The sequence below is a fragment of the Melopsittacus undulatus genome, chromosome 11, assembly GCF_012275295.1.
Source record: "Melopsittacus undulatus isolate bMelUnd1 chromosome 11, bMelUnd1.mat.Z, whole genome shotgun sequence".
In the NCBI taxonomy this organism is placed as follows: Eukaryota; Metazoa; Chordata; class Aves; order Psittaciformes; family Psittaculidae; genus Melopsittacus; species Melopsittacus undulatus.
The window spans coordinates 9,009,849-9,022,491 of NC_047537.1; the positions used below are offsets into that span (position 1 = coordinate 9,009,849).

At 49.6% G+C, this 12,643-nt stretch overlaps 1 protein-coding gene across 1 annotated transcript in view; it reads right to left on the bottom strand.

Annotated features, from left to right (window-relative positions):
* Positions 1 to 12,643, bottom strand: part of LOC117436806 (collagen alpha-1(V) chain-like) — a 59,918-nt gene that overhangs the window by 23,043 nt on the left and 24,232 nt on the right. Inside the window, exons 2-6 of the mRNA XM_034067746.1 lie at positions 7,440 to 7,587; positions 6,565 to 6,723; positions 5,823 to 6,018; positions 4,994 to 5,137; positions 3,353 to 3,394 (exon numbers count right to left, since the gene is read on the bottom strand). Coding sequence (XP_033923637.1) covers positions 3,353 to 3,394; positions 4,994 to 5,137; positions 5,823 to 6,018; positions 6,565 to 6,723; positions 7,440 to 7,587 — 689 coding nt within the window. The remainder of the gene's footprint in view (positions 1 to 3,352; positions 3,395 to 4,993; positions 5,138 to 5,822; positions 6,019 to 6,564; positions 6,724 to 7,439; positions 7,588 to 12,643) is intronic.

Sequence of the window (12,643 nt, forward strand, 5' to 3'; positions counted from 1 at the left end):
CTATGGTATATGACAGGCAGGTGCTGGATTTGGGAAGTGAATATGCTGTAAGCAAATAATAATACACAACAGAAATGATTTCTTGTTGGAGACACCTCAGAAGTGCCCTGTTTTCACGGGGGGGGGGGGGGGGGGGGGGGGGGGTTAGGGCTCCCTGGTATCCCACCCAGGCAATCAAAATGAAGCAACCCAAAAGCCTGAACATCCCTGCAAGCTCCACACCCAGGGGCCACAATCGGACTGGAAAGACTCTGAAGGACTCCCCCTGCTCAAACAGCACCAGTGCCTTTCCTCCAGCCCGTTTCTAGGTGGGCTTCAGACAGAGGGCAGTGCTGCTGCATTGCACCCAGATGTGGCTGCCCCAGGCACACAGCCATGAACCCACAGACATGAAACACCGGTGGGAAGCGAGATGTCCCATGAAGCTGCGGATCAAGCCATGCCCTTGCTGCAATACTCCTGCCATAAGGAAAGCCATAAGTCAGCAAGGGCACAAACCCTGAAGCCAGGCAGAAGGTCAGATCATAAAGGGTTGCAGAGCAGCTGTAACTCTCACTACAGGATGCCTCAGGACTCGGTTGGATGGAATAGCACTTTATGGCTTTGACCTGGGGTGGTGGTTAAACACCACGGTTCAGACCAGCACACTCCATCACATTTATCACACAGTGGATCTGAGGTGAAATAAATTACCCACAGACACCTTATCCTACCTAAGAAACTGGCTTCAGAAGCCTTCAGGTGCCTGAGATACATGGACATAGGCTTTGGACTACTCTGATTTAAAGGAAGGATGCTCTGGTAGTTCAACATTAAGCAATCAAAGGTGCTAACAAGAAATTAGCAGTTAAACCTCCATTTACTGCTCCCCAAACCATCTGTAAGATGGACCTTTCTCCTAAAGCTGAAGTAGAGCCAGGATTTCTTTTTCCATAAAAAATCCCAAGCTTTTTTCCTCTCTTCTTTGCATATGAATTCTCTTAATCATCAAAAGCACCACATCGTGATTTGCGTTATTCAACTGGAATGTTTCTCAGTATGATCAAAAGCTTGCAAAGTCCTGTCAAGTAAAATCTTTTACCCTGTACATTTGATATATTCAAACTTCAACAAAAAAAGAGGTTTTAGTTAAAACTCAGACTCGATGACAACAAAACCTCACTAGAAATACTCTGTTTTGCCATCCAGGTCAGTGATGTCCAAGCTCGTTTTGCTCCATGTTCTTTGCTGGCACCTTGTGCATTGCCTGCATTGTGTCACCCAAGAGTCTCCTGTTAAGCACACACAAGTGCAGGAGCAGAGACAAGCACATTCCCAGCACACTTCTGGTTCATTTGGCCTTGTCCAAAGCCCCTCTCCAGGTTTCCTGTAGCCCCTTTAGGTATCAGGCGGCTGAATCTCAGCAGCAGTTTGAACTGTCCAAAGAGTTAAACCTGTGAATTTTTGTCTCGCTGGAACCCAGTGGGACTTCAGCTTTATTTGACTTTTGGTTGAATGGCTTTAGGATCCCAATTTAATTTGCTTTGGAAAAAGCCATTTAGTGGGGTAATCAGCTCAGCCCTTCTGCTCATGTTTAGTACAGGCAGACAAAGAGAAGACAAAAGGCAGGAGAAGGGGTTCAATACCATCCCTGTCTCAAGCATTCCTCATAAATTACAATCTTCCCCTCAAAATAACAAATCCACAGAAGGAAGAGACCGCCATTCAGGCATAATTTAGGCTACCAGTAACAGCCAGCTAATCTAGTGCCTTCATCCACTTCTATCCACTTCCCCACCACCATCCTAGCCTTCCGTAACGATTTAGCTCTAATCAGTAAAGAAGGAATTCCCTGATACACTGATTTAGGAACAAGGGCATGGGGAGTGTAATTCCAAAGCATTGCTTCGAGGTACCCCTGCGGCAGAGCTGATCTGCTCTTCATTACTGTCACACTGCAACGCGTTAGCAGCGCATTGCTTTCTCTTAATACATTCACACGCCAAAGACCCTGAGGCCTCTCTGGTGCTGATTAAGTGCTTGAAAACCCAATTTGTCCCCAATCCAGAATATCCTTATTCTTCCCCTGTGGGCCTATGAATTTCATCACTTTTCTTGTTAAGGTAGCATCTCACCAATTCACACCAGTCGCCCTGAGAAGAGCATCGGATGGGGGAGCACATCCTGAACAGGATCCAACAGGATTTGAGGACTAATTGCAGGGAAGAGACCATCATCCTGACATGCTCAGGGGAGCGATTTTGCCATCTCAGTTCATTATCACCATCACAAATCCAACCCACAAGCAGCCTCATCAGCTCACCAGCAGCACGCTCACCTGTACTGCTGCAACCCTTGTGTCACCCAGCACCGGAGCAGGGTATGAACCCTGCTGCATGAGGCCACTTTGCCAGAAGAGAGGCACGAGCTGCACAAAGAAGTAATAAGATGTAGCAAGGCAGTTTAAGCCAGGAGTGAGAGCAGAGACCATCCCCAAACAGTTAACAGCAATGCCTGGGAGGGTGAGGGGAGCACAGACAGAATCGTTCTGCTCACATACACACACAGATCTCATTTTACATTTGCTGGCAGCTTTCCCCCTCAGGATGGCTGTTTGCAAGGACTTGAACAAGGAACCCTGGCCAGAGATCCCAAATACAGCAGAAACATAAAGGATGTGCAGCACTCAGCCCCCTATGCATGCAGAGGAGCTGGAGACGTGCTCCGAGCTCCCACCGAGAGAGAGCAGCTCTGATGGGGAAGCAGCAGCCTCCAGTCCCATGAAGCAGGGAGCAGCTGCCCCTCTCCCACCACCAGACATGGAGCTGTGCCAAGGAACTGTGATGCTTTAACCCCCAGAATCACAACCAACTTCTTCCACTGCAGAGCTTGAGCCTGTCCCACCTCAACCACAGCAAGTCCTCCCCATGCACAGTACCCTACACATGGGCAGAAGCCGCAGCCATCAGCCTCCTGCTTTCTCCTGTACCATGCAGAGACCTGCCAGCCTCTCTGCTTCCTCCCCTCCAAGCAATCCCAGCCAGGCTCACAGGCAGATCCTGTGCACAGAGTGGCCTCATCCATCTCATCACTGCCTTCCTCAAGCCACATCTCTTGGGCTCAGTGTAACTGGTCGGGAAGGTCACCTAAACACTTTCCTCGACCTCCAGCTCCAAGACACATCAAGTTACACTCAAACCATTAACGGGAGACATGGCAAGAAAAATAAGTAGATGCCTTGATGAATTCTTTGGGCTTTTTACCCCATTGGTTGCTCATTTATCCAGGAGAGATTATGGTGGTGAGACACAGGGAGACATAGAGAGGGGAGCTCCCTGCACATACCCCCTGAAGCAATGCAGAAGAGTCATACCTGAGCAGATGAGTCCCGGATTTCATTGGTTTCTTTTGGCACCTAGACAGTTGGAGAGAGAAAGAGAAGCATCACTGCCTGAGGACCTGCTCTGATTTCAGCAGTGCTTCTTGTTGGCTCCAGAACTGAAACGCTCACTGCCTCCAATAGCATGGGAAACATCCAGGGAATGCACACCAGGAACCAGGCATTCATAACAACATGGGGGAATAACTTTTGATTAAAGCTCTCAAGTCTCTTGGTGGTTTTTGCAGTTTCTGTTGGGTTTAGAGCCCATCAGTCCTGAGGAGGATCAAGGGATGGGGACCATCCTATGGATTCCCACTTGCAGTCAATTCAATGATGCTTCAAACCCCAAAGCTTTCTCCCTGCTGGGTAAGCCCCTGGAGACATTCAGGTGAGTGCCCCAGGCTTACAGAGCATAATATAATTTATTATATACATTAATATATATGTGTTGATGTATATCACATGTACAGTATATATGTTATATATTAACATAATATAGATGTTAAAAGCAGGTTAAGAGGAGTCCATCACCTTGCGGGCTTAGAGGACTCATCTCTTAGCTTTTAAACCATAGAATCAGACATTTATAGCTCTAGGGAGTGAATCCAACTTATCTTGGAGCTACAGCCAGCACATAAGGGCTGACAGCATGAGAAAAGCTAGGGATCATTTTGGGAATGCCCATGGGATACACTTACTAGGAACTCTGACACACTGATCTTCCTTACCTCAGGAAGCTTTGCCATCTAGCTGTGCTAGCAATAGGATCCCAGAGGAAGCAAACACTGGGTAGGACCCAGACTGAGCAGATGCTCTACCCCACACCCAGTTCCCTCCCCTGACACTGTCCCTTTCCCATCAGCAATCCCAGATTCTCATTAGACCAGAAAAGTGTATTACACAAGGGAGGTTCGTGCCCAGCACTGACATTAGGCATATCCCTCTTTAGCAAGCCTTTTCTAGGCAGCTACAAGCCCTTCAGGATACCCGGCCTAGAGAGATGAGAGGTGAGGTGTCTCCCTGAGCCAGCTCCAGCTCCTGAGGTGCTCCATGTCTTTGGGGTTTCACTGTGTGATCTGGGCTCTTGGGCACACAGATACCTCTGGAATAATTGCTGAACACCAAAATAGGAGCAAAATCCACAAACCCTCCACTTTCCAGCATTGCTGGCAAACAGGAGACAGCCTTTAATGGGACAATGCACTAAAGGGTTCAATCTTGCTGGGGCAGAGCAGGAACGTCAAAGCCATGTGCAACTCCCAAGTAAAGCCTTCACCCCTTCCCAAAAGCAAAGCTCCAGCTGCAGCATTACTCAACAACTACTCACAGCTTCCCTGTGTTAAATACATGAGCACATGCAGTCATACACACACCCAGGCTTTCTTTGGCTCAGAAACCCTCCCTTTAACTCATCCTCCCTTTGCACCAAAGCCCATCTATGACTTGAAGGGAGGGTTTGGGTGGTGAATGAAGAAACACCCTATGTGCTGGCCACCATCACCTCCTTGCATTTGCAACTCAAACTGGAGACCCAAGTGCTTCCAGGCTGTATCAACACCCTGGGTTGGTCCTTTCATTTGGTGCTACACCAAAGAGGAGCAATCCCAGTTTTCCAGCTGCCTTCAGCCCTACCTCTGGCCAGGCTGTTGCAAGATCCCATTGGGAACTGAAGCGGGTGAGGTTGAAGGAGGATGCGCACATTGGGTTGTATCTGCGGCAGTGCTCACCGGCGGCTGCTGGGTCTCCCATCACAAAGGTCAGTTGCTGTAGAGCACCCTGGGGAGGAAGGCACACAGAAACCATAGTTTACCCCTATTGCCTCCAGAGGAGGATGGGTTGGGGGTCTGTCTTCATCCTCTCATAACCAGGGACTTCTTTAAAGGGTAGCTTTAGGCAATCAGTATTCACTGCCTGTCTTCAAGAGCTGGATGCAAAGGCTGAAAGCATCTTCTTCAGGCTGAACAACCCCAACTCTTGGATATCAACACAAAGCCATACAAAAACACTGGGAACCTGGCCTTTGAGTTTATCAGGCATTTTAACACTGCCATCTACTCTGAGCTGCTGGGAACTCTTTGCCTGTAAAGTCCTCAGAGCAGGGACTTCATGTTCAACACATGTATGGGACAAGTTCTTTGCCAGCTGCTTTGCATGCTGACTGCAGAGGTGACTTCTGTGCCTGGTACAAGTCATGGTCAGCAAGGGAGGATGAGTGTAAGCCTGTAACCTAGAGGTTTCTCCTGCTGACCTGACTGCTGCACTTGTGTTGCCCTGACCCAAAATCAAGCACTTTGCACAATTCAAAGCGTTCACAAAGCTCATCCTTCCCAATGAAAAATAAATGGTGCATTAAGGAAGGCAAAGCAATGGATTCCTTCAGAGGAAGTTGCAGCCCCACTTCATGCAGATAGAGCAGATCATGTCCTCCAATACAACCCTGCCAAGCCTGTCCAGCTCTCACCTTAAAGGGTATCTCGAAGGACTCGATCAGGCCTCCAATGATGATCAGCCCCTCAGTGTTCACTCCCATCCCGAAATAGTTGGACCAGCTCACTCTGTCCACCAGCCGACAGTCCACGTGCAACTCCAGCCTCTCCAAGGAGATGCTGAGAGCAACCTGGTGCCAGTGCCCATCGCCAAGGAAGGAAACTGGGAACCTGCATGTCCCAGAGTGGGAAGGGAAGAGGCATAACAGGAAACTTGAGTCCCACACCTTCTGCAGGACAAGGCTTCACCCCTACCAGCTCCCAGGGTCTCATTATCCATCCTTAGTGCTGATGCAAAGGACAGAACTAGAGAAATCCAGTCTACCTGCTGTGACATGTAAGCACCATCACTTCTCTTCCAGCATGAGAATGCTGTTTCTATCCAATGGATTTGGGCACATCTACAATCAGTTGAGGTGTCTGGGGAACTACTGGTATTTGGGTCTCTCCCCACTTGATTTATCCCTTGAATCTTTCTGTCCTTTGCTTTGTTTGACAGATCTGCATTGTTTGGACAGTGCAGTGAGGCAGGGACTTCCTGTGCAGTATCACCACTAGGTCTGAGGGGCTGTCACTCATGAGGGGACATGAGCTTGATTCAGCTGAGGTGGGGTCAGAGCAGTGCCCGGACCCCAGAGTGGGAAACCTTAAGTGTGGCCTTGGGAGTAATAATGGAAGCATGGAAAGGCAGAAAAGGGCACCTGAGCTAGAACTTACTCATAGTGCCTCCTCCTCGTGGTGACAAAGACCAAGGCGTATGGGTTGATCCTGATCTGGAAGAGCACATGGCTCCGATGGCTGAGGATGGTCACAAGGCTGGTGTCCTCCTTCAGCGAGTACCTGAGCTTCATGAGCACGCTCAGCTCATCTGCAAAGCTAGTGGAAAGAAGGGACACGTTATGTGGTGTCTGCTGGATCACCATGAGCTTCCTTCTAAGGACAAAAGCCCTGATTCAGAGCACAAATGAACTCAATGAGAGCAGGATAAAAGCAAAAGGAGAGCAAACAATCATTTAGGTTATAGGGTCAGAGACACAAACAGCAGCAGGCAGGCCAAAATCAGCACTGTCCATACAATCTCTATTCATCTCTCAGGTGCAATCTCAGCACGTCTATGTGGCTGTGCATGACTTCCCATGAGACTCCTGCTTTGCCCGTGGCTGAAACTAGATTGTGATCCGGTTACAAGAAGTTCTTCCATGCTGTCTTCTCTCACCATGTCCTTGTTCAAAGAAAGTTGAAGCCCTACATCAAGAACAGCAAAGGTTTGAACTTGTCTATGCCTCCGCAGACCAGTGCCTTGGTATCAAGCAATGCTGATGGAGGTGGCTGTGCTGTCTCTATTGCTCCCTCCAGTTACGTGCTGGAGCAGAGAGATTTTCCCAATGGGAACACAAAGCAAATATATTCCTGGAAAGGGTCAGTCAGTGATGTGCCAATGTCTTCCCTGCACTCAACCAAGAAAGATGGAAGAGTGGATGCATTATCTTTGTGTCACGGAATAGGGTCTTAAAGTAACCCCTCAAACCAACATGAATGCATGAGATGACTCTGAGCACCATCACCCAACCCATCCCCTGAAGACAGCCTACCTGTCCCCAAACGCCTCTCTGGTGGGGATGTTGAGTGTAGCATACTGCCCAATCTCCAGGATGCTGCAGTTGGCTTCATCATGGCCAAAGGAGACATTGCTGAGGTACTGTGCATGGGAAGTGATTTTGTCCAGCAAGTCCACTTCATCTGTGTGGAGGGAGAGAAGAAGAGAGATGCTCAGTAGCTGAGACACCTTCCCTACAGGGCTCTGCTCTGTTAGGCAACAGACACCCCCAGGAAGAACAGAATGCAATTTGGAGAAACTAAAATAATCCACAAACTCAGTAAACTTGGACCAAAACAAGCATCCAGATAACCCCAGAAGCACCCAGGTGGTATTTCTGATGCAGAACACGTGTTTCAAAGCTCGTGTCCCAAAGACATCAAGGGCCCCCAGCAGCAGTGGTACCTTTAGTTGGGATGCTCAGGACTGTAAAGCAGAGCTGGGACACAGATATCCTAAAACACAAGTCCTGCATCAGCTGGGTACAGAAAATCCTGCTCAGTCCTAAGGTTCCTTGTTGAAGTTTGCCCAATTTCAATGAAGAATTGGACCAAGGATTGGGGTGAAGTTACCGTGCTGTGAACACACAAGATGGTTTGAACTGGGTGACAGCCCCTGGTCTGGGCTATTTAGCAGCACCATCACTTTGCCTCCTGAGGAGCTTTTAATTCCCTTGGTGAACAGAGACAATCCCTTTCCAAGCTCATTCATCGACTAAAGAATCCTTCAGCTACAGAAACACCATACAGAAAACTGTTTAAAACCACAAGGTTTCTTGTTCCCCTCTATTAGCAAGAAAACTTGCTGCCATCTGGCTCTACCCAGACACACCATTTCTATCTTTGAGACATCTACAACCAGGTCCCCCCTTTCTTGTCAGCCCTTTATGCTACTGGGCAGTGCAGCAATAGCCTGTCAGGGGTGGGGATGAGGAACAGACCCAGGGCAGCATCCCATGGGCCCAGCCTTGCAGGATGGGTCTGCATCACTCCAGACCTGTAGCCCCTTTACTAGGAGGGCCTGGACAATCCCACTTGATGATCAGTCAAGAGGAATCCTGCCAGTACCATCTGCACTAGCATCTGCCATCGCTTGGGAGGCATCCAGCCTCTGCCTTCACTCCAATTCCCACTGTTGATGAGGCACAAGATTTATGGGAGGGCAGATGAACAGCCTCGGGCATGCTGCAGCCTGACAGGACATCTACACCCACATAGATCCATGGCTCTGTAAAGTAACAAGTCAATTGAGCAGAAAGCAGCTTTGATCCAGTTCAGATGCTAATGTAGTGGTCCAGCCACCATCTCCTCAGCTGGTTTTACAAGGCGAAAAGCTGTGTATGGGTAAAGGAGGGAGAGAGGGGGAATGGGGTCCCGCAGGAGACTCGGCCTTTTGGGGTGACTTGGGTTTACACCTGGTATTTCTCCAGCTCCCCACATGGTCACAGCATCAACATGCAGGCAATGCCAAGCTCATGAAGTTCAACAAGGCCAAGTACAAGCTCCTGCACCTGGGTCGGAGCAATCCCAGGCACAGCTACAGGGTGGGCAGAGAAGAGATTCAGAGCAGCCCTGAGGAGAACGACTTGGGGGTGTTGGTCAATGAGCAAATGAACATGAGCTGGCTTCAGTGTGTCCTTGCAGCCCAGAGAGCAACTGTATCCTGGGCTGCATCAAAAGGAGCGTGACCAGCAGGTCAAAGGAGGTGATCCTGCCCCTCTGCTCTGTTCTTGTGAGACCTCACTTGTAGCACTGTGTGCAGTTCTGGTGTCTCCAACATAAGGTTGAATGCACACTGTGAGGAATTGATCTTAGATCAAACACAGCTGACAGAGGGGGGAAAATCCATCAGGAATGTTCATTCTTTCTCATTCCCAGATAGTTTTGGGAGGTGATTTCCCAGCTGCTGACACCAGTGGATGTGCCAAGACTTGAAAGTTCCATCTCCAAGGACTGCAGCCCTCATCACCCATCAGCTCTGCTGGTGATTTCAGGCAGATGAGTGTGAATTCAGTGGTTTCTCTCATGTTAAGGCTTTTCCTACACAGGCTGCATCTGGGAATGTAGTACTGCAATGGAAAGAAACTACTTCTTCATGGCCTTCACACACAACTTGAGCATTTGCTGAAAGTGAAACCCATGGTCCTTGACAAAACGTGGGGCTGGGGTTAGGGTTAGGCACGGGCCTGGTGCTTCCCTAAATAAAGCAGCAGAGATTCCTCTCTCTGAGGCCTCAGAACTGGAGGTAACAGGGGAGCGACCACAGGAGCTGGGCTACACCAGGAGGTTTGAACAGCCAGGGCTGGTACTTGCCTCTGGACCCCTTCCCAATGCCAAGAGCAGAATCTGACACAGAAGCAAAACAGAATTAGAAGCAAAACTCATGAGATCTCTTCATGGCCAGGCAAGGCAATGGGTAGGAACCACAGCCCATCATAGCCAAGGCTGTCCAAAGCATGGGGCACCTACCAGCCAAGGGAGAGACAGACTGACCCCAGTGTAAGCCCAGAGCTCTGGCAAAAGGGCCATGCACTGCAGCAGCCAGAGCCTGAACAACATGGGAGGCATTATGCTGTATTCCCATCGTCAGGAACACCTTCCTGCTTGTTCGCATGCACATTGGGAGCAGCAGTGAGCAACCAGCAAGCTCCCACCTGCACCCTGGAGGCAACGCTGCCCAAGACCTGAGGCCAGGCTCACACCAAGCTGTGTTCACAGGCAGGCTGGGTTTACATTGAGCTCCAGACTTGGGTTCTCCCTTGCTCACCTGCAGAAGAGCCAGGCAGGACCGCCCATGGTGCACATTCTGCATGTCAAACTGCATTTGCTCTTCAACCTCAACCCTAAAGCCTACAGAATGGACATTTCTAAGCTGGAAAGAAGATTCCTGGAGCTCAACAACTGCTGCCAAATTCAGCTTGCTCCGGGCTCCCAAAGCAGTGAAGGAATCTTCCCAGGCAGCCCAGTGCCAGGAGACTTGTGCACAGGCTTAGCAAGGACAAGCACCGGCCAGTGGGGCTGGAGCCAAGCATCCCAGGCTGAAGTTAACCATGAGGGTACCAAGCACATTTGGGGAAACATGCTTCCAAGGATGGGGAGCACAACAGTGCAAAGGGAGACACCTCTAAAAAGCTATTTGAGGTACACTGTAGAGCTGCTGCATCCAACCACATGAATCCATTTTGGTGCTGGGTGTTGTGACAGGTCTCTGCCTCCAATAGCCAACTGTGCCAAGAGAGATGGCCAGACCAATCCTGTGCACCAGTGCAGGTGTCCCAGCAATACTAAGCTCAGGCTGGAGGAGAAAACCAGCAGGGCCCGGCAGAGCTCAGCAAGAGAAGATGCATTCTGTGACCATCAGCAATGTGCTCTGGACCATCACTGCCTCAGTTGGAGCACATTGGTGCGCTTTAAAAGGTTATTTAAAAAGCTCTGACTTCTTGATTGTTTCCTGGGGAAAAGCTGAACAGAAAATCCCCCAAAATGTGCGGAACCCTTTTAAAAATGAAAAGAAGCACACAGAAAAAGGGACTGAAGACTTTATCCCACCACTCTGGGAAGTTATCCACAAATTCCAGCCCAAATATTAAGCACACAAAAAGCACCAGCATTTCTAGCATAAAGGAGAAATGAAGGCAGAGGGCTCTGTTTGTGCCCCTGCACTGCTGGGTGCTGGACTTTGCCAGTAGACCTCCACCAGACCATGAGCTCTGTATTTTCAATACAGGGTTTCCTTGCCCTCATCAGCCTTGCAGCACCACACAGTTAAAATTCCAAAGGGAAAAGAGGAGAAACAGGGAACATGGACAATAGCCTGGTCAGAGACCAACCCCAAAGGTCCATCTGTCCTTCAAAGAGGAGATGACAGCACATTGCTTACCCTGGAAGGCCAATCTGGACCATGCCTGGCATGCAGGGACCCACCAGTGTGGGCCATGGAGAGGGAATGGACTGGGGAGCACCAACGGCTGGTGAGCCCATTGTGGGCAGCCCCAAGCAGTGGTAACAGGGTTCACAGGCAGTCCTGGACCCAGAAGCAGGTCTGGAAACAAGGCTGCAGAATGGGTGCAAAGCCAAGAGACAGGACAGGAGACAAACATACAAGAGACAAGGTACACCCAGCACAGGTCCATGGTCCATGGTCCATCCAGGAAGCAAAGCCAGAGGCAGCACTGAAGGCAAGCACCCTACACCAAAACTCAGGGGAGGGCTGAGGATGCAGGGCTGAGCTTAAATGGGCTCAGCTTAAATGGGCTCCTGGAGTGCAGGTGTAAGTGGAGGTCCCAGGTGAGACTGGTCAGTCATTAAGTCCCATTAGTGCTCTCAGGAACAAGGTTGAATAGCAGCTCTCCATCACCACATCCTATCCCTAAGGCTTCATCCCAGAGGAAAATGTTCCATAGAGGGGGATACCCCATGTTGCAGACACAATGAAGCAACCATCCATGCTTTCTCTGGCTTGCATGCATGTGTGAAGCTTATATTAGGCTTTAACTTCTCCCCAGAGGAGGGAAATGAGGGGAAAGGAAATTACATTAAACAACATAAACCATAACTGGAGTCCTGGGAGAGCTCGTAACTGGGTCTGTCAGACTGAGTCACTTCCCCTTGGATGTGGCACAACTGGTTGGGACCTGAAATAATTGGGCTGGACAAGCCCAGATGACAGCTCTGGTGCTTGCTGGCTGGGGAATGGAGCATATGAACTAATGGGTCTTTTTTCCCTCTGATTTCTCAGTGCCTTATGAAAAAACTCCTGTTAGAGTCTGCCTAGGATCACAGGCCATGCACTTGCAATTGAATTAGAGAGACCTGTACATCACAGCCATAACTGATATTAAAGGCTTTCTGTATTAAGTGATGGAAAAAGAGAACTTGATACTGGGGCAAGGGTTTCCTGGCACCTCACACCACTGACACTACCACAGTCCATAGCCAAGCACTCAAAACAAGGCAGCCCACCCAAAGCATCAAGGCTCCTTCACTTCCTTTGTGACAGTTCACAGCTGAGGCATAGAAATGCCCCAAAAGACACCAAGTCTGGGTCCCATGTGGTGCTGTACAGGCAGAGAATCATAAAATGGATGGGTCAGAAGGGACCTTAAAGCTCCTCCAGCTCCAACCCCTGCCACGGGCAGGGACCCCTTCCACTGGAGCAGCTGCTCCAAGCCCTTGTGTCCAACCTGGCCTTGAACACTGC